This window comes from Centrocercus urophasianus, unplaced genomic scaffold, assembly GCF_019232065.1.
Source record: "Centrocercus urophasianus isolate 14NV4802_14NV808 unplaced genomic scaffold, USGS_Curo_1.0 seq_11, whole genome shotgun sequence".
Lineage (NCBI taxonomy): Eukaryota > Metazoa > Chordata > Aves > Galliformes > Phasianidae > Centrocercus > Centrocercus urophasianus.
The window spans coordinates 62,090,492-62,113,734 of record NW_024884253.1 but is presented as its reverse complement, the minus strand read 5'-3'; the positions used below and the strand labels follow the sequence as shown (position 1 = coordinate 62,113,734).

The following is a 23,243-nucleotide window of genomic DNA, read 5'->3' as shown; positions in this document are numbered from 1 at the left end:
GCCCTACGTTTCAAGCAAAGGGGAGATAAAGGACAAGGGATGACTGTACCTAAAGGTTTAACAGTTTATCTGGTCTGTTTTTCATACCTACTAAGAATGAGTAAAAGGTCTTGTAGCCAGACTCACTTTCTCTACAGTTCTGCAGCTCTAAGCATGACACAGCACGCATTAATGTTATCTCATATAGGCCTACAGTTATATAAGAGATTGGTAGAACAAATTAAGGACTTTGAAATGTCATCATTTAATGAAAGTTCAAATGATTAAACTTCAAAAATGCTACTCTTTTCAAAGGTGACACTGGTCTCCAGAAAGAGAACTTCAAGCAGAACTTTTAGCAGTAAAGTCTTAAAACCATTACACAATGATGCTGCATTTCTCCAAATTCTATAAAATTAAGCAGATTTAGTAGATTCATTGCTGTGAGGTACTCCACGGGGCGCAGGGAGCAACAAAGAAAAGAGCAGCAGCTAGTAACAAGTAAAACGCTAAGTTATTAAACACTGAAGAAAGGATGAACAGCTGTGTTTCCCTGAAATATACAATGGAAAAGATACCAGACTTAGAAAGATGTAGTCCAACAGACTGAGGGTGGAAAGACTCCAAGTTGGAAAGGAAACAAGAGTGGGAAATGAGTGAGCATAAAAGAACCACAATAGCAAAGGCAAGTTGATAAAAAACAATTTCAAAAGGAAGTTAACATAACAGAGCACCTACAGGTCCAGCCATCTGTTTACCTTAAGTTTAAAAGGCAAAAATTTGAATACAATTGCTTAAGAAAAAAGTGAAATGACTACTTACATGTTTTTGCCGTTGTTGTATAAAAAACTTTTTCCTTTTAAAGGAAATTTTTAATATGTTCACCCTACAAGAGAAAGGCAGACCTTGAAACACTAAATAACGTTTGAAGGGAAAATAATAATAATATAAAAATAACATGGTGTGCAGCAAGCGTAAGAGATTACAGTTGTTAAACATTCAGTGAAAAATATGCAATCATCTCCTGTATGTTGAGTGGCAAATAGACGTCAAGAAACTCAAAAAATTTTAGCTAAGGAGGAAAGGTCTTTTGAAAATTAGGGCTCTTCCTCATTTACTCTTTAAATAGCTCACATAGCACTTCTTTCCCACCAAATCTATTCTTGCAGTAAAAACTTGATGACATCCTTTACCAGCTGCACAAATGTTAAATGTGTCAGGTTTGTATAGCTTAAGAATTATATGACAACTGTGACTAAAAGAACAGAATTTAAGACCTTAATGACGTGACAAGATTGGTTGAACAGTATCTAAAATTGCCCAGAAATTTCACAGAGCTTTAAAAGATAATGTACTCCTCTTAACAACAAAAGCATTGTAATCATAGTCAAATTTGACAGATGAAAACTGTAAGAATGAGTGTTAATCTTTTTTCCACATATTATTAACGCTGTAAAAAAATACAACAAACTATGTAGCTGAAATGAATACTCTTCCATACATATGTGGTATGAATAAAGATTTTCTAAGGCTAGGGTTACACTGGAATTGGTGCTTAAGGATATAATCAAAATGAAAAGTGTTTATCAGTTTTGCTAGATTAAATAAATTTCTAGGTTCCCACACGTTTTCCTACAGCTAAACAAGATTTTTCCGAATTCTTAGTTCTTTTCTACAATACTTTTCTTCAATAATTGAAATCTACATGTTCTGGAAAAAAAAAATTCACTGTCTGTAATCAGGTGGAACCATACGGATAGGAGAAAGCTATTTCAGGTCTGATCAGTGTTCGTGGAAAAAGCAATCTATACCACACAAAAGATTTTCAGAAGGTTGGTACTAAAGGTCTTGAAATATTCTGTTAACTGCTAACATTTACAGCATCTTAGATTTCCAAATACAAAGCATATCAAAGATCATCTCAGTTCTTAACACGGTTTTCACATCACTCAGCAAGTAGAACAGCAGCATATAACCCATTATCCATTCCTGTGCAGGATGCACTGTCACAGAGCAACTCTCCTTGTTCACAGAGCAGATCATATATGCAAGTTACAAACAATTGAACTGAATGAACAATTCCTACTATTGTATAAAAGGGGTGGAAAACCAAACCTGCACTCTTCCAAAAAAAATATTTTCCTCTATCAATTACAGAACCACAAATGAACAAGAATTTCATTCATAGTATTCCTAGGCAACCAAGTTGTTGTTCAAGGTACTGGAAAATTTAAAATAATATCCACCTTTTTTGTAAGGACAATTCTAGAAATATCTGCTCCACTTGACTTGCTGCCTCAAGTGATAATGATCTGTACTGTATATCTGTAAGCTCTGCATTCCCATCTTGCCCACAAGTCATATAAATCTGTAGTAGTACTTACTGAGGTGGGGCTCATTACAATCTATCTTAATGTTAGTGCTACTCTGGCTGAAGCAGTACTTTTCTAGTTTCTTTCCTTTCATGTTTCTTTACTTTTGCTTACACTTCAGCGTTTGGAGTTGTTCACGTAGTTGCTGTCACTGCTCTTACACTAATGCGGTGCCAGCAGGAATACAAAATACAAATGAGTGACCTTACAGACTAAACATAACATCCTCCAGCTAACAACAAAAAGGTAGCCAGCATCTTAAAACACCAAGACTCTCTCCATCTCTCCCCACTTCTTTTAAAACAATTTTCTGCATGACCACATAACCACTTCATGTCAAATCAAGTCAGTAAGTCTCTTTTATTTCATTGTATATACAACATACCTCTCAATTCCACTCATTCTTAAAGCATAACTAAGCCTATTTAATTCAGTGACAAACAACACTTGCTAATCTGACAGTTTTATGTAACATTAACACAAAATCATTTGCAGCACTATGCCTATTAGTCAAGGCAATGTTCATGTACAGCACAAGTCATAGACTAAAGCAAGAGATTAAGGCATTGAAGGATTTAGATTTAACAAGGGTTTGAAGGTGTCACATCCAAAATAGTAGCTGAATGGATTGTGGTTATTCTAACAGGTGGCTCAGCTGCCCCTACCGCTTACCAATCATCTGTCCAGTGAACATGCAGCTTTCATGAAATATCAAAATTTATTTTTTAAAATGCTCAATAGCTGAAGCTCAGTGACAATGATACATATTTGGCTCCTGTCTTTCTACCATTCACAAAGGTCAAAGCAGATTCGTCACTCACTGAACCATAGTTACTCATTTCTGAGCACCATGGAGGTTCTGCTGCTAACAGCTGGTATTTTTTGACCCAAGGAAAAATACTTCTTAAATGTAATTCTTACAGTTTGCCCTAGGAAGATTCAGTAGGAAAGCTCCTGTCAAATGTTGTCTATGTAAGATTTAGTTCAGAAGTTTCTTGATTTTAGCTAGCAATGAAGCATATATTCCTTTAGCAATTTCTCTCAAGTTATCAAAGCAAAGAATCTGCATCCAGTGAACAGCATATAATACACTACCTTTGCTGCCGATGTAGAACAGAGACCAGCCTGTATACTTTTGCCTTTAAGATATTTTACCTGCCAAATAAACCTGGAAATGATCACGTAATAGTAAAGCACCCCAAGAATAATTTTCTAGAGAATATGAATTTTTGGGTTAAATCCAAAGTTATTTTTAAAACTGCCTTGACTTGTGTTGCCTCTGCCCGAGTGCTCAGCTCCTTACAAACTTTGCTTTCATTGACAATCCTCCCTTTACCAAGGCAGGGCAATCTATTCACTGCCTCTCTGTTTCCAAACACTTTTGGCTCCCTTTGACTACTACCATACAGCACAGCTGTATTGATATCCATTAATGCTGCAGAGCACTGTGGTGTTGGAATGAGTGCTTTGACGGTGTTTGCTGCCACCTTGAGTTTCATCATATTTATGATGGAGCCTCCCCGGTTCACAGGAAGAGATGACTTACTATAGGCAGTTACATAAAAAGACTAAACAACAATTCTAATTATCTGAATAGGTTTTTTGCATTCTCAGGCACAGTGTTTCATGAGGAGCCTCCTTCATGCTTTCAACACAACCAACATACATTAAAACTACAGATACTGCCAAAATGTATTCCACTTTGATGTCTAAAAAGAAATTGAAAGTATACACTACAAGTGCATACAATAGTAGCTAACATACTTACCTGACTATTTATTTATTTACTTTTTTTAATGGGTAAGGAGGGATTAGAATGGAAGAAATGGACACAGTTCCTGAATGAATAACTACAACCTACTCTGAAAATACCTAAAGTCATCCCCTATGTAGTGGGGTTTATGCCCTTCATTCCTCGCAAATACAACTTTAAAGAAAGAGTAGGAAAGCTTGAAACAATTACAATAGCAGTTAATTGAAACTACTAGCACCCATAACTGCTGTTTCAGGAGAGAAAGTTACTCAAACTGAAAAAATGTTTTTGTTCCCACCCCAATTCTTTTCTTGTTTTGTTTTTGTCAGTTACAATTTTATGTGCAAAATGTTTTAGCAGCTGTGTTTTATTCCTGAAGAGCAAGCAGGAATAAAAGTACGTAGATTGCTTCAAAAGTAACATCTCCTAACATGATAAAATAGGAGACATTATGGTTGAAGAAGTTCTTGAATTATAGGATGTTGTGCATTCCTCTTGCCTTACGTGCTGTAAAGCACTGTTTCCCTTCTATAAAAAATACATACTATTGGATTTTAAGATGTTGTCACTATGGTTTTCAGGTGTTACTATTGCCTGTTCATGCCAAAGGACACTGAAGTTGGCATAATAAGCCTTGCAAAAGATAGAAAATATGCCTGCAGTTGCAAATTTTTAAAATCTGCAGCTGTTTCAAGAAGCTGGGAGATTGACATATGAAAGGATGGAGCTCAGGGCACAAACATGAGAGATAAAAGTTTTCTATGCTGTAGTGTGCATTAGTGGAGGAAAAAACCCAAGACACTACTGTGGTATATGAAAGCATTATTCACATGCATTTGTGATGGCTACAATATATTTAAGTTGAAAGAGAAGTCACTGCAATGAAAAGAAAATCCAGAGACTACATGGTACATTTACCATTCAAATTTAAATGGAAACCTATTATATTATTTTATCCTAGGAAATACCTATTAGATTATGCTCCTAATGATCTGAGGGAAGAACTTGTGCATTTAAGGAAGATTGCTTATAGGCACTTCTTGCACAATCAAGGTGCAAAAAATCATTAAACTCACTGAAATGCATTATCCTGTCATGAACACAAGAACAGGCTTCCCAGGGAGGTTATTGAGTCATCATCCCTGGATGTGTTTAAAAACCATTTGGATGTGGTGCTCAGGGACATGATTTAGCAGAGGGTTGTTAGAGATAGGGTAGTATGGTTAGGTTGTGGTTGGACTTCATGATCTTTAAGGTCTTTTCCAACCTGAGCAATTCTATGATTCTAACTTAATAGTTTTACTGAAAATTTTCTCCAGAAAAACTGTTACAAATTATGTGAAGAAATTATGTATAACATGATAAAACTGTACTTTCTAATCTAATTACACTTATTTTAAAGAAGAGGGAAACGTTCTTTTCTTTCTAATCCAATCAAAAAAACCTAAGGAAAAGCCAAACGACTCTATCACTTGCCATTCACTTAACAGGTCTTACTATAATATAAATAAACTACATAAATACTATTCATAATGAGAGCTTCCCTAATTTCTGATGTCATTCACATTAGACATCTTATATACTCTTCTTCCTATAGAGAATATTTTCTAAAATGCTGTCAGATATTGTCAGAACCACAGTACAATGAAAAAGTCTCTTCCCCTACAGACTCTAAATCTCACAAGTTACCATTAGACAGCCTTGTCTGATGACATCTAAAAATTTACGTGCTGACTATTCCTGTTTCAATAAATCCAATATTTGAAGTAATTCACTTTGCATTTCTATGAAGCGAATATCAGACCATTAGCTGTTGAGCTTCCTAGTTATGCTGATTTAAACAGAAACAAAAAAGCCACCAAACATCTTTACGAACAGCAGCACACATCTTTAAAACCACAAGGTACTCCTATTTATACAATGTCACATCTGTGTGAATGGACTCAAACTAGATTTCACATAGTTCAAGTAGTTCAAAAGTCCTTAAGAATTAACAAGTTTCATTTTCACCTCAGCGTAAGGAAATATGTTAATTCATAAAGAACAAAACTATATACTACAAATTTCTTTGAAATAAATGTTAAAGCAGATGAGAATACAATTTGAAAGACCAGATATAATTCTTCAATAATAAACGAATTTACCAGGGATAGAAGCTTGTGCAGATGAGTTTTCTATACACAGCAATTCCACTGGATGCAATACCAATCATGAGATCTAGATTATGGAGATCCTGCAACAGAAAAGCACTGTAAGAGCAGAAGCATAAGTTTTGCGATTCCTATTAATCTACTTATAAATTCATTTTCTAGTTTTCTATACTTAAAATATAACTCCTGTGGCAAAAAATTCAAGCACTTGTTAGGATTTATTTTTTTTTTTTTTTCCGTCTTTTCTGTGATCCTATCTACTAGGTATTGCTGTCACTAAAACAAGCTGTAATGCTAACCTAACTATATTAGATATTCTTTAAGACACTAAAGTTGCCAGCCTAACCTTACACTAGCTCAGCACTGGTATATAAGCTGAAATATTTCTCAAGATCAGCCAGTCAAAATTTTTGAAATGCAACAAAATTTGTCTTATTCTAAGCTGACCTCCAAAGAGGTCTTACCAAAGACTGGGCAAGAGGTAGCCACAATTCTGCATATGCTAAATCAATATGAACATGCATATGAATATTTGATACACAAAACTGAATCAATTGCTAATTAAGAAAGAAACGTGTTAGCTTAACATGCTAAACTGGAAAGACGCATACATAATTTACAATAGCTTTATGATTACTGAGACAGTAGAGAAAAAATAAAAGCTTAAAAATAGAACAAAAATTTGAGGTTTACAAGAAAAAAAGAGGAAAGCTGAATGCTCAATTTGAGGTGAAACCCAACCTGATGTTACAAAAATTACAAATCCTGGCTTACATTTTCTCTGTGATCGACCTGTGGTAGTACATCATAGACAAGTTTCTAAACAGAGCAGAATATGTGCATATATCTACACAAGCATAGAACCCACTAGTTAAAATATCAGGTCTGACTCAAATGTAGCTTCAGATTACTTTGCAAAGGATGGCCACAGGTTCTATTAGAGCCTTCAGTAGCTTAGCTGCTCCTCTAGATGGTACTCTGTGCTCACTGAAATACACGTAATTCTCATATATCCAATCCCTATTTCTTCATATTAGTAAGATACAGAAGAATAGACCACGTACCACATGAACTAAAAACAGTGAAAAGTCTACAGCAAATCCTTTAAAAATGGTTAAATAAAACTGTGATAAAGGTATATGACTGAATTAAGCTGAATCCAATTTGCAACAGTTTACAAACCTGTGAAATATCACAGTACTTCACAAAGAATGTGTATAACCTAAATATTTAATAAATAATACATCAGCACTAAAAATTGACAAGAGAGACGCCATTTCTATTTCTAAGAATTTAATAAACGAAAATTATATAGGTAGCTGTACAAACAAGCTTAATCTAAGAATAGTGCAGAATTCACTGAAATGATGAACAATTCCCTGCAGCAGCAGGGCTACCTGCTGCCCCACTTGTCCAAAGGCAGCTGCTACAGGAGGTGGTTGAACCTCCATCTGAAGATGCTCCTGGCTTGCCACAGTTTATGGCAGCATAATACAGAAATCCAGAACTTGCACCTCTTTACTGTAATGTGCTGGGGAAAAAACTGAAGAGTTTTGGCAAGGGAATACATCTAATTAACTGCTTTTGTCCTGATACCATCTACGTAACACAGAGCAGAAGCCTGTGTTACTGGAACTTGAAGCTTACTCCAAGTTCCTGCTTTAAAGAAAAAATAATATTAAAAAATAATAATAATAAATCAATAGTCTGAAGGAAAAACAGCTTAGGAGGAGAAAAAAAAAAAAAAAAAAAAAAAAAAAAAAAAAAAAACATCTTTTCAGAAAAAAAATTTTTATTTTAAAAAAAAAAAAAAAAAAAAAAAAAAAAAAGCCTAAATAATTTACCAGAAAAAGAACCGTAGAATCATAGAAAATTCCAAGTTGGAAGGGGCCCATAAGGATCATCAAGTCCAATTACTGGCTCCACACTGGACCACCCAAAATTCAAACCTTATGTCTGAGAGCATTGTCCAAATGCTCCTTGAACTGCATCAGCTGGGGGCCATGCCCACTGCCCTGGGGAGCCTGCTCCAGTGCCTGACCACACTCTGACGGAGACTCTTTTCCTGATGTCCTGAGAATTAGCTAAACACTTGATGGGGATTAAGTAGGCCAAAGCACTCTATTTTTTCTAGAAGCTGTGCCAAAACAAACTTCATATTCTGCCTCTACCTCAGTCCAAATACCTAATCTTCCTTGCTTATTCATTTAAGGAATTCTTCTGTATTAAACAAGTAATCTGAAAACAAGATCTTGGACCAGTGTAAAGAAATAGGGTCTCACAAAAGAAAGATGAGGTAGATGGGCACTTCCCTTTCAAAGCATCTGTGCTACTGAACCGCGCTAAGAACTGTCCCGCTTTTTCCTTCTTTCTTTATAGAGATAAGCACACGAAACAAACAAAAAACCCACAAACAAGGTAAAAAATGATCATGTCAGTGATCTTGTTAGTTAAATATTGATTTTTAATTTCAAATGCAATCACCAATAAGACTTTTGTGGACATGGAAATAGCATTGATTCTGCAGGTATCCCTCCAGTTTCTATAAGTTCCCCTCCAGAACAGAAACAGGTTAATATCAGAACAATTATTCATCAGATCAGATAGTGTTCTAAAGTAAAAAGAAGATATAGTACAGAATTCAAGAAACCTTGATATAGTTTTGAGGCATTAAATTTACTCCTGAGTTTCTTAGTATCAGTTCATTTTTGAATATAACTGAACTCTGTTTAAGACTCTACTCAAAGTGTTTTGTTTGGTTGTTAGAAGGAAGCACACACTTGAGTTCTGTAGAATGTTTGACTTCACGTAATAGAACACTAAGATTAAGTAAGCTAGGCATTCATCTGATGTTTCACATCATCATCATAGAATAGCCTGGGTTGAAAAGGACAACAATGATCATCTAATTTCAACCTCCCTGCTATGTGCAGAGTCGCCAGCCACTAGAAATATCATCCAAAAGCATCCCTCTCTGGACCACCAGTACAAGAGGACCAGTTTCTTCTGTCTATTGGCAAACAGGCAAATAGACATACAGTTGGCACACAGGTCAATACAGTTGTTACCCACTTTCTCTGCCACATAGAATATCTAAGACTAAGATTATTTTATCCACGAGGAAAGCTGAATTACAAGGATTCACAGAGGAAAACCTTTCAAAATGTCAGTTTTGTAACTAGCCTCTGCTAACACCTGTTCAAAGCACTGGGATTTGGCAAGTCACAAAGGATGATTTGAGAACAGAATTAAGCAAGGAAGGCTATGAAGAGCTATGCCAAATACCCCTGTCAAAGCTGGGGTTTCATGTAATAATCTCAGTAAAGATGTGGTGAGGGGAGATATGTAACCTTCACTGCAGACTTCAAAACCAGAGACCATTTCAGCAGACTTGTTCAAACTTCAGAAAAGCATTGTTTACAACTGACATGAACTACCAGATGAGGCCAAATGATGAATACTCTTCTGTAGGACTGATGCTGCAGCACAGGCTTAGCAAACTTAGCAAATGACAGAGTATCTACCAGGACAGAACACCAGAAATGTCCACTCTGATGAAACCCAGTACTATTACTTTTCTCATAGGCTTTGAAAAATAAATGAATTGCAACAAAGGTATTAATTCAGATGGAAATAGTAGCAAAACAATATGCATCTTAGCTGCCTGGAATAGAGATGCTTTGACTCAAATGTGTACTCTATTTGATTCAGATCACAGAAAAAATACTGTTTGGTGTCAGGTAGGGTAGGTGACCATGACTAGCAGTCAGCCATCCTGTGCCATTAGATACAAAAGAATGCACTGAAAATAAGAAATAGACTGTTTAAGCAGTATTTCCAGAGAACGATACTATTCTGAACTGAAATCTTATTTGGCTGAAAAATGTCTCAGTCCACTCTGAACTGTCCTTCCTATTTGACACTGATCTCTACTAACATCCTGTGTATATTTTAATAGCCTACAATTCAAAAAGTTTATAGGAAATTTAAATAATTTTAGAAACTGCATCCCATGAATTCTAAGAGAATAGAAGTTTGTCTCATCATTAAAGTCTGGAATTTAAGGTCTCTTATCAAAACAGTAAGCAACCAAAAAAAGTTAAAAGGCACAGACTGATGAACTAAAGGCATACAGGGAAATCTGAGGTGTGATGGGTAAGGGGCTCTTCAGCAAAGCACAAATTTCACAGAGATAACAGAATGGACAGTGAACCCAGACAAAGCCAGATTTAAGATACTCATTTAACATATAAGGGTAAATTTTTACATTGACAAAACACAGGGTCATAGCACGCATGAACAAATTTCCGGTATCACTTACCCACAACCTCCGCATTTGAAACAATGTATCTTAACAGTTGTCAAGTAAAACTGGCCTCTCCTAATTCCCCTATCAGATGTTATGAGCATAGTTTTCATATTTTAATCCCTTCAGTCTTTTCCTTCCCTTTCTACTCCCGCATTCCCTTAAAAATGGCCACTACTGTTTTTTAAAATAATTTTTCCATGAGTATGAATGTAATTACAGTAGCTTTATACGGGAGTAGTTTAGGGATCTTTATTAATTCAATGCACTCATTCATTTGTGATAGCATACATAAAAAAAAAGAACAAATTTTACTGAGGAAAGAAAATGATCCTTTCTATCCACTGCACAAGGTTGCAAAAGATACTGAAGACAATTTAGCCCAACCATTCATCCCCCACCGATATTTCCCCACTAAACCACATCTTGTAGTGCTACATCTAAAAGATTCTTGAACACCGCCAGGGAACTTGAACTCCACCACCTTCTGGGCAGCCTGCGCCACCGCCTCACCACTCTTTCTGAAAGACATTTTTCCTGATATCCAACCTGAACATCCCCCAGTGAAACTAATGATATTTTCATTAAAATCCTCAATATCAGCATTATCAATAAATCTCAATGAATGTTGGTAAAAACAGCAGTCATCTTCATTAAGGAGCTCAACCTTCTGCATTGCACTTCACTAGGTTTTTATGCTGCAAGCTATATGCCAAAATAGTTCACTAATCTATAAGAGCACGAATTACCATTTGTGCACCAGGATGCAAGAAAAAGAAGTATTGGCAATTCAGACATTGTAATTAAACAATGAAATGCCAGTAGACAATGAAATGCTAGGACATATTTCTTATCAATGAATACACTGTGTCTGAAGGGTTTCAAATACATCCCTAGTGGTTACCTACCACTTAGATTCAGCCTATAGTCAGAGGATACGGAAATAAAAAATGGGTCAATATTTTTAATGCTGTGTAAAGAAAATGAATGCTGCTTATATTAAGACATTCATAAACTTTAGTAAATTTCTTAAGTGAAATGTACTGCAGCATTAAACTATTATTAAGATGCATTGTAACTCCTTCGAGATTAATCTAATTTTTTTTATTTATTGTAATTCCAGAATCTAAGCTACTCGGAGCATTTGAAAAAATATCAAATTCAAAAGTTACGCATGGTAAAGTCAAGAATAAAATTCTACTGTTTTTATTGCTGTATATATCTACAAGAATGTGTATACAACATTTTCCAAGTGAAATACTGCAATGTAAACATACTCTACCACTGTGCAATTCCACTCCATAGAATTCAAGCGTCCGTGCAATATTTATGTAGCAGGACTCTGCTTCAGATTGCTTGAGGCCACTGAAAGAGGGCAAAAAAAAAAAAAAAAAAAGGATTTAGACCATAGACAAAATAAAATACATAACATCAAATTTATTCCAAATGCAGGAAAAAAAAAAAGAAAAAAAAGAAAAAAGAGTCTACTATCCAACATCTGTGAAAAACTTAATTAAAGAGTTCCACAAAGTACTTTATTTAGTAAGGACTTCCTAAGAGACTCTCAAAATTGCCCAAGTCATAAAACAGTGTCATTGCCTCAGACATTCAGCACTTTTCAGAAAAATCTTAGCTGTTTTGTTTAAAGGGATAAGGAAACAAGGCCACTATAATGGCTTCTTTTGTAACAGGAACCTGTATCTACAGCCATTATATACTGTTTACTATCTCAGAATGAAGTTAAGAAGAAACATTAGAAGCAGGAAACTACACAAAAGTAAAGGGAAAGGAGGGAAGAATATTAAATGTTAATATTAAATATTAAATGTTAATATTAAATGTCAAATAAGTTAATGTTACAAAACCCAACAAGCTAAATTTACAATCAATAAACAAAATGCTATTTTTTCCCCCTGTTGTTAGGTGTGAAATGTGGTGCCAGACTTGCAAGGATTCTATCTTCTACTTTTTAAAAAACTTTTTAAAAAACTTTTTAGACTCTGACAGACACCTGCTTTCAAAAAGAACTCAAAAATCCTCACACATCAAACTAACTTTAGAACTTCACAGAACTTCTACATGGAATCTATTAGGAGCTTTAAAACACAAAAAATCAAAAAGTAACCCCTACATAGTTCGTTCTCCCCTGCAGCCTACAAATCATTCACCTGAAAGGATTGCAGCCTAAAGAATATCCCCTTAAGCATGACAAAAAGATATTTGCTTCCAACAAATTGTAGGGCCATAATTTTATTATCTGAGAACTGATTAGACAACAGAATACAAAACCTAATACTACTCTAATACTAACATTGCTCTAATAGAAAATCTGCTGTGGGCTACTGACATCATATTGTGCCAGCAATAATCCTGGTCTTGCAGCACAGACCAGTGAATCAGACACTACAGCATACTAGAGAAACTGTCAGAACAAAGATCAAACAATTACTATCTACCCATGTTTAAGAAGAAAAGCCTACAGATACTATCATCTCATGGCTACTACAAAATGCAGGAAAAAACAAGAAAAAATGCCCATTAAATTATGTTAATTAAATGTAATTTAAACTAACAACCTGTAAGAAAAACATATAATGTTATGTTACATTAGGACACTAGATAGAGAGACATTTCATATAAAGCAGTAATTCTAACTTTTAAAGGAGTAATTGCCTTGAAAGTCAGCCACTTCAAGATACCACCTTCTAAATTCCAAACCATACTAATCTTCCCTGGAACTGCCATTCTAACAACTATCAATCTTCATGAAAGCAATTAGAAAGACAAAGTTATCTTGAGTAATAAAGCCATTGTCAGCAGTGTGACTTGAGAATGTCACAATATCGGAATAAGGACTGAAGGGGAAACAAAAAGCAGTTTGCAGATAAAGTCCTTACCCAGATCTACATCTACAGTGACTACCATCACCTTGATTTAAAAAAAATAATAAGTTGACATCGTGTCCTTCAGTTTACCAGAAAGGTTGAGGATGGAAAAACAAACATACAAAATGACAATTTGATAATGCAACAGGATGTTTCCTTTCTGTATATTTTCTTTTTGTTAATTTTTTATCAAGAATTTTGCTTAGGAAGATAAGGAAAGCCTGACAACTAACAAGAAGGAACGCCTACAAATTTTAATTCTCAATTTGCTTATATAATCTACTTCAGATTAAATATGTCTCATTTAGGCCACTAAGAAGTGCCTCAAGAGAGACTTAAGAATTTTTTGTTTGTTTGTTTGACCCCCTACTCGTCTGATAGAGGGGAAGGTAACACTACAGGTCCCTGGTGGTGGGCAGTTACTGAGCAAAATAGATAGGCAAGAGAAAAGAATGTCTATATAGATTTAGAGATGAACACAGAAGGAAAATATCTGAAGGCTTTACTAGTTTGAAAGGATAGCAGTTGCTTTCTCAGCACCCACATTCTGCTGAACAGTACCTTAAGTATGTCTATAGAACTTCCTTCTAAGTTTTGGCAAAAGAATATGACATCCAGTTAAAAATATTGCATTGGAGCTAGAGCAAACATGATGCAATGCGTCTTCTCAAATCTATATTGCATTTCAGTAATTACGATCATTCATTTTTTCCCCATGATAGTTGAAGAATGAAAAAGGACAGATTTTCACAGGGCTGGGTTTGAAATCTTAAGAATGGTTTAAAAAGTTATAATAATTTTCAGATGTTACACAGCACGTATGCCAAATACTACTAATTCTCTTCAGATCTCATTTCAAACATCGCTCTCCTCAAATAGTAAGATAAATTCACCCTTTCGCACTTTTTTCTTAGAAGGTGCAGTGAATACCACAATCATTCTTGTCAAATACATTGCTGGCACTGAGCTCATGAAAACAATGTCTCAGACAGCAGTATTCACTGTATTTGCCAAGAAGGATGCAAGGAATACTGCCAGAATACACAATAACCTGTCTCCCTCTCCCTGAACTCCAAAATAAATATGCCTAAAGACTTAAGCAAAAAATGTTGTAAATGAATGAAGAATTATTTTTCCTAGTACAGTCTATTCAAGTATTGTTATTCATAACTCTTATTACATGACCTATGTGAAGAGAGTGCTTGCAATATAGCATTTAAACTTCAGTCTACTAAAACAGCTACCAATGGCCTTAATCTAGCAAAACTGTTCAAAGAAAGCATCAGTTTCACTGAAAGAATCCAGAAAATAAAGTGCTTTCCAACAGACTTCACCTGTTCACACAGAGTTTTGCGCAGACTTCTAGTCTGTCCTCTGCAGGGTATACTCATATCTTTGGCTATGATAACAGTAAAGCCATGACTTCAGCATACCCACTCCAAGACTATCCAGAGTCTTCCCTAAGTGGCTTGCAGGACAAATTCCTCCTAAAAATCATTTATTCATGCCTGTCTACAAGTTCCTTGCCAAAGACATCTGAGCCTTCTGGAAACTTCTGGAATCAGATTAATTGTGAAGGAGCAGAGGCCTTGGGTGTTGCATTCCTGAACTTGAACATCTAGAAAAGCAGACCAGATTATTACCTATGCTAAAGGAAAAGTTGCTGTGCGAGTTCAGTAGTTATCTCTGTTTTACCCCCATAACTGACAAAACAGCATGCATGTTCTGGACTGTGCCAAGCGGCCACACATGAAGTTCTGAACTATTCACCACATCCACCAGCAGTAAAGAAAAAAGAGGGAGAGGTCGGGGTACTGAAATATGGCAAAGAAAAAAATTTAAGGAATATTAAGGGGTGAAGAAAATGGAGGTATTTTAAGGTAATACCACTAATTCTAAATATTCAGTCTTTCTAAATATTCAGTCATGGCACAAATTAGTGAGATTAACAAGAGTAATCAGCAGTAGACTTCAACTGGAATAACCAATTACAATCACACTCAGGAGAGGAGAGTGTTATCTGTTATCAAGGCTTGGCTCCCTTATGCACCACTCCTTTCACTGACAGACAAAAAAATCTTTAGGATTTCAGAAATGTTCAATGACCCTTGATCCAAAAAAATCACAAGTATCTTGTACAGTGCTCTAGAAGGTTGCCATTAACAATATACTGTGCTAACTATTCTACTCCTCGCGATAGAAATTTATTTATAAAGTTTCAACACACCTATATGCTGAAAGCAAGTATTTCAATTAATATACATTATATGAAATATAACTAACTCGAAAAGAAGTGCAAAAGGAAGATTTTTTTAAAGAGCTTATAAGGCAAGAAGCTAAAAATTAATGTTACCTGTGTTGTTCATGTAGTGCTTCTACTTTGGTAAGAAAATCTTTGTTCTGGTCTGGTATAAAGTTGTAATTGGACAGATATCCTGAATGATGTATTGAAGCATCATAGTCTCCAAGTTGTGCTGTTGGAAAACAAGAAACACAAAGCTTTCATAGTTAATTATCACTTGCAAGAAATCCCTTCTCTTAATTAATAAAACAAAATATTCACACATAAGGAGAAATGCAAGAATTATGAATTATTTTTCTACAGGCAAGCAGTATTGAACACAGTTAACTGCATTAAAACTGTGAAGAACTTCTCAAAATATGCTTACCCTAACTATAGTCTCAGGTACTTAAAGAAATCAGTACTTCACTTATAGCCACAGTTTTGCAACCCCAGTCTGTAACACCACCACACAGTACGTGACACAGACGAGTAGTACTGAAACATTAAAAGGAAGCAAAATGCTCCAGAAAGACAAATGAAATCAATTTGATGTATCTTTACATGATCACAACAGATAGAAGACTTTAATTAGATCTGTCACTTAAAGACCAACTACTCTGTACACTGTAAAACTGTTTTAACTAGAACTACTGGAACTGCCCTAAGAATTCAAATGTTAATTGTCCTACTGAACATGAGGCATAATGTAGCATAAGAAATAACTCCTAATTTACACAGAATAGTAACAACTTATCAAAATTAAATATATGCTTATAGACTAAAAACATCCCTTAAAACTTTACTTTCAGTCACTAGATAAAGTGAATTCTTAAACAGAGTTGGTGGGGTATATGAAAACACGGAAGTACAAACGATCACAGATCTACAGCCCCAGTCCACACAAATATTATTTAAGAACACACAAGCATAAACTTACGTGCTAGAATAGATATACATTTACTCTTGTTACAAAGATGCAAGGTTTGTAGCAGGAAGGTGGCTGACTCAACCTGACAGATCTACCCAGCTTCAATTTAGCAAACAAATTAAAACCTTTATTTCATGTTAACTTTGGTACTTTTATGAAATACTTTTAAGACATTAAACCTAAAATTATGGGATGTTTAAGCAAATCACTAGAACTTGTACAGTTCTCCTGTTTTGCTTGAGAGCATGAAGTTTTTTTTGTTTGTTTTTGTTTGTTTGTTTGTTGTTTATATGCAATAAACCATAAAGATTCCCAAAATGTTTCTGTATGGTGTGTAAATTAGCACAGGATAAGTATTTGTGTTTGCAATCTATACTGCAGCATGGAAAACTGCAACAAAACCATGAAGTTAAAGAACCTTTAGGAATCATTCTGTTACCATTATTTAGTAGAAGAGAGACTCAAATGATTTAGACTAGAGCAAAAGTAAAAATATAAAATGGTGTACTTCAGAAATAACTTCCAGGCACAATAACTATGGTGTATTTGTAATGCAGGCTCTAACTGGTATTTGCTGCTTGTATATCCAAAGAGCATGTCATGTACAGCCTAGGAATGTGAATCACTATGGTACAAAACAGTTTCTTAACAAATGTAGTCAGAAGCTAATACAGTTGCATACATAACTGTCAAGATCAAGTGAAGTATTTAAATAGAAAAAGAATGTAGAATGATGAACAATGAGTAATTTAGTTTTGCATACCAACGTTCCTGCAATGCTTTCAATTTTTTTTTCTTCTTCTTTCAGAGGGTAGTCTGACTTTTAAATTAGTGACAAAGCAAGTGTCAAGAGACTATATATTATTTCAGATTTAATATTTAATATTTGAATATGTATTATTAGAACTAAAACACATTTGAATACTGCTGTCAAACAATGCATCTTTGAAGCAAACAAAATGAAGCCAAAACAAAACAAAGCAGAATATTCAGAAGTGTATATACTTCTGAAACAGATTATTTATTTATTTTTAGGAATATTAGCATATTAACAGAACACCAGGTTTCCATCAAGAACAAGGCTATGACTATGGAACAACTGAACATTTTGTGCAAAGTAGACATTTAGTAGAAGTGGAGAAAGAAATCTGCAGATGAGAGTAGTTGATTGAAGACTTTCCTCAAGTGATCTTTTCTGTGAAACATAGCATACATTTTTTCATATCGTTCTGGTGAAAGAGTTCTGTTGCAGTAAGTCTGAATCATATTTTTGTCAAGAGGAAGAGACCAGATTACCAGGAATAAGAGAATATAATTGCCCACTTGAATTCATTCGTATTAGGTAATTCTTTTTTTTCATTCGTTATGAGACGAGTTCTTCTTGTTCGCCTTCTATATAAGGACTTTGCTCTGGCCTCTTTCACACTTCTAGCTAACTAAGGTCATGCCAATCCAGGGAGCAGCTCAGAGTGCTACTTGCTGCTTCTTCAGTTCCCCAGATAACACTTGACTGTCACAGTGAAAGAGAAACTATAAATGCTGATTAGCAGACACTTTGAAAGGGTAATGGTCTTGTGCAGGTTTCTACTTATTCCAAAAGAAAAAAATATTAGGGTGTGTCAGGACCACAGCAAAATCCATAAGGTTTCCACTTCTTTACTGGATTTTTGCAGCAGAGACTGGGGGAAGAATATATTGAGATATTTTAAAAGTTTCCCCTGACATAGCTTCTGTTCTGATCACCTAGGTCAGCAGCAAATATAGACTTCAGGGGTATAAAGTTGCAGTTAAAAAAAAAAAAAAAAGTGGGGGGTGTTTCCTTCACCTTTTTGAACACATTTCCCCATTCTAACTATCTATTGCTCTTTAAATCATTATAACTTTATATATAAAAATATATATATTATATATTATATATATTATATATATATTATTTATAACATTATAGTAAGGAAACTGAACCAAGAAGGAATTAAAAAAAAAAAAAAGGTATTTTCATGTCAGTTTCCTGTATTTTACAGTTTGGTATTTAATATGACAATCTTTAAAAAAGGGAACATGACAGAACCATTCACACAGAAGGCAACACTCCATGTAAAAAGGCATATAACTCAGTAAAAGGATATTGTAATAGCCAAGGAACCCTGCAATAATTTCCTTGGTTGAAGTCCCAATTCAGTACTGTATGAATTTAACAATGTTTGAAAAAAACAACCAAAAGATCTTGAGCTCATACGTGTTGACACAGGATATGATCTGTCTATGCCCTACTGTAGACTAAATAAATCATGTTTTCTTCAGATTTCTTACAAAGAATTTGCTCAGAACAATGTGGGAGGCTGTATGTTTTTGTCTCTTTTTCCTGACAGAAGAAAAACTCCTGTGCAGGAAGGCATCAAAGGAATGAAAGGCCAAGCTCAAGTGAGGGTAAAAAAATAAAAAAAAAAAAAAAAAATTGGACATTTTGGTAGAATTCTGATGCAGAAGATGAGAAGACCAGAAAATGAGAAAAGATGACAGGCAACAGGCAAATCTGAACACTAGCAACTGAAAACTGAAGTGGAAAGGCCCTGAGCAACGTGATCTGACTTTGAAGAAGCTTCTTCCAAGCTGAATTTTTCTGTGGTTATACTTGACATGAAAACGATGACATGAAAACTCCTGCTGTGTGACCAAGATACTACTTGCTTGTCTCCAGTTTTAGAAACGGCTGCTGAATGCTAACAGCATCAAAATGTTATCTGTTAAATCTGGTCTGGTTCTTTATTTCCACAAAGATGTCTGGTAGATCCACAAAGTAAAATTCTAAGGAGATCAGCTGTTAGTTTTATGTAACTTAAAGAGAAAATAGAAAATCATCACTGTTTATGTGAAAAACCTCACAGAGGTGCAGAAGACAAGTTGGTTCTGAATTCTGGAAGTTTTCTTTTAATGTCTATGTACAAAGCAATAGCACCAGAACCAGTTTTTGCATATAGGTGTTCTAAACAAATACAAACAAATAGAAACATCGGAAGGCTAGCGTATGAACGCTTCATTTACTAAGCATGATGTGGAATCAGTTGGATATTACAGAGAATGTGGTTCAAAAGAATCCTCAGAGAACTTAGTGCCTGAAGGTTTAGTATCAACTTTCTGAAGACCTGAAAAATAGCTATACCTGAAAAAGATCAATTAGTTTCACAATGAATTTGTAACTTTTTTGCAGCGTTGAACATTTTGCTTGACATTAATAAAACAAGTGAAGTGAATTGCCTGGTCTTCGAAGAAGACAATAACATGAGCAGCTCATGTTGCCAGGGAATGGAAAATTACCAAATGATGGGACAAGTTCAGGGTATAAATTATATAGTTCCTCATGATGTGGTAGGAATAAAATGAATGGAAGTTTAAGTAAAAAAGGTTAAATTAGTTAACTATTTACCAAGGAGTAAAAGTCATCAGGTGAGAAAACGACAATCCAAGATTAAAATATAGTTAAAGTTGCATAACTGGTTTACGTATGAGGATCTCAATAATGAGTGTCGTGCAAAGATGAGAGTAAAACATAGTATTCAAAGTTGATTCTAAATTTATCTTCATATAAGCACTGAAATACAGTTCAAGTACTGCTAGTTACTGTCGAGAAATAGTGAACGCAAGATATTCCATCATGAAAATATTTCTGGAATCAGGAAAAAAATCTACTACAGCAGAGCATGATTTTGAAGAAACATACAAATGTAGGCTCTTTTTAGAGAGAGACTAAAACGACACTAAATTAAGCACCAAAATAAGTAAAATCAATGTAGATGTAGAGATTAAAATACAACTAGCTATCACATGAATAAAACCATTTACTTTGATGATGCACAATAAAGTGAGAGATTACAGAACTGTACTTCAGTGCTTTAAAGTATTATAGATTCAAACAAATATTTACAGAATGATGAAATGATAATGGACAAACAACAATTGGATTAATGATCTCCTATGCATTACTTATCACAACCGAAAAATGAAATTAAGGGACAACAGCCCCAAACAGCTGCAGAACTGCTGTATACAAGCGTTCAGAATCATCTTAGTAGAGCAGTTCTATGAGCTGCCAGCAGACTTAAGGTCAGTAAGGTAGACCACAGTGAACCGTGTGGAAGAAAACACAAATATGTTAATTCACCTATTTAAGCAGATTCCGGTATCTTCACCACCACCAATAACATACTGGTACTGTTAATTACAAGTGTTACAGACATGATCAAATGCATCTCTGATTAAGCAGAATTACAACACACTTCAGGAGGACAGACAGGCCACATACATAATCCTTACACTACCTCACATACATGGAAAATAATTTCAAATACTGGAAATTCAGATCAAAGTTGTCTGTATTTATCAAATCTGACTGTGGTTCCAAAGGATAAGGGATACCAGTACTCAGTAGAGTACTAGGATAGTAGTCAGAACTTCAACCTTTGAGTAAATGTCAGCCTCCATGATGTCCTTCTGAACATTATTTCCCTTCAAAGAAGAATGGAAAAGCACCATGCCTCATGATACAAAAGGAAAAAAGAATCTCAAAACACTAGCTGCAAAGAGGCAAGTCTGCAAATTAGGAAACCTAAGGTTTTGGTGAATTTTCTATTTTCAAAAGATATTAATAAATTAAAAGCCTCATTGTACACCTTGGTTAGAAGAATCAGGCAAAAAAGAAAAAAAAAGCAGATGGAGAAAAACTCCATAGTGCAACTCTAACTTTAGAGGTGCCATTAATTTCATGAGCGTGACGTTCCCCTAAATCTTCCAGTCTCTCTCCTCTGATACAGATGGGAATTCAGCCTTGGGCAACTTCTGCTGGAGCTCCCCAAACTGGAATAAACTCTTACCCTAATTCCTGAAGAACTGGCATATTAAACTCACCTTTTCTAAAATCCTCACCTTCTTTTTCTTCAAAGAACCTTTAAATCACAAACAAACCATCAACCTCTTCCTGAGTAAATTGCTAAAAATAAGACAGCAGTGTGCTAGAGATCTCCTGTTTCTCAAAGCACAGCTAAGAAGGGATAAGAGAAATAGCATTTAGAGGAGGAAAAAAAATAGGCAGTCACAAATGAAACTCAAGAAAAATAAGGTTTACAAGTATTCACAGTATTTTGTGTTGACTTAGCTGCTGTGTCTCAGATTCAGGTCTCAAGCCATCAAAGGACTAACACACATGGGAGCATATTCTCACCAAACCCATGGGACCTCTTACATACCTGTAGTTAGGCACATTTAAATGCTATTGAGGAAATGGGAACTTACTACAGGAAATGACAGGAAACAAGTGCTTGTAAATCAGCTACACATTTTAAATTAAAAAAACTGACACAAACACATACATTATTTAATTTTATAGACTGTACAACACTGTCATTTTATTCTGGTAGGAAACAAGGGGTACAGCCCATTAATAAATTGTTATTCTAATAGAAAAGCATGCCTTTAGTCAAGCAGTTTTGAGATATGAGATACACCTTGTTAAAACTCTCCTTAAAAAAGGATTCCAGAATTCAGTAATTGCTTCTGTCAAAAATGCATTTGCCAATATTAAACTAACTTAGAATTTAAAGTCTTCAGACAGCTGTGAGCTCTTCCTCTGCATACACCGGAAGTTACAGAAAACCATCACAAAATGGCTCAGCTAGAACTGTTCCACAGCAGCTTCAAACAATTGCTTTTTAACAAGGAGGTAGCCCACACCTATTAACTTAAACTCTCCTTAAAAAGTACAAACAGATTAAAATATCAACAGAAAACTAAAACATTTTTACTTGACAAGAATCCCAGCAAACATGTTGAGATAAGGAAAAATAGATGCCCAGGTCTCAGAAGGTCCTTTTTATTCAGTCATTGTGTGAATGGCAATAACCTGGTAGCAAAATAGAGACTACTTTCTTTTAAGTAAATATGCCTTTATTGAATGCTTCATTATTTGCTGAAGCAAACAGTAAAGGTAGGTATCATACAAACATCCTAGCTGTTGTATAAAAAAAAAAAAGGGATTTTACTTTTTAACTGGTAATACACAAATAGGAGTATGAGGCAAGTAGCTAAATGGGAAATTCCAGAGTCCACCAGCAAAGAGAAAGATTAAAACACAACTTTCACAATCTTCACTGACCTTCATTCTGCTTTAGTAAAATTAACTGCACTAGAAAATATCCAAAGCACTGAAAGGGGAGCTCTTATGAAACTGAAGGGAAACTGGAATTACTTTGGCATTTTAGGTACACTACCCATAACATATTTTGAAGACCTTGGTAACCCTGAGCTTGCCATAAATATTTGCATTCTTCAACGCACCTTTTCACTTTCTTGCTTCAGGACAATTGTGTTGCCAATGCTTCACTAACCATCTTAACAGTTTTGAGAGTTTTAGTGTTCCAGTGCCTTACCACATCCCAGAGATGCAGAAGTGTGCATGCATTTTCTTTTGCAAGAAAACTGGAATGCTAGCCTTTCATAGAAAGCGTTCTGGTTTCAAACTCGCTCATTAAGTGGGAATGTGTTTAAAGGTTCATTTAATAAAAAGGTACTGAATACGATAAACATAACATTGAAT

At 35.1% G+C, this 23,243-nt stretch overlaps 1 protein-coding gene across 10 annotated transcripts in view; it reads right to left on the bottom strand.

Moving 5' to 3' along the window:
- Nucleotides 1-23,243, bottom strand: part of PTPN3 (protein tyrosine phosphatase non-receptor type 3) — a 177,912-nt gene that overhangs the window by 48,735 nt on the left and 105,934 nt on the right. For all 10 annotated transcript variants that reach the window (XM_042839820.1, XM_042839823.1, XM_042839822.1 and 7 more), the window contains 4 exons: nt 15,799-15,919; nt 11,838-11,925; nt 6,249-6,337; nt 802-865 (listed from right to left, as the gene is read on the bottom strand). In XM_042839820.1, the coding sequence (XP_042695754.1) occupies nt 802-865; nt 6,249-6,337; nt 11,838-11,925; nt 15,799-15,919 (362 nt within the window). The remainder of the gene's footprint in view (nt 1-801; nt 866-6,248; nt 6,338-11,837; nt 11,926-15,798; nt 15,920-23,243) is intronic.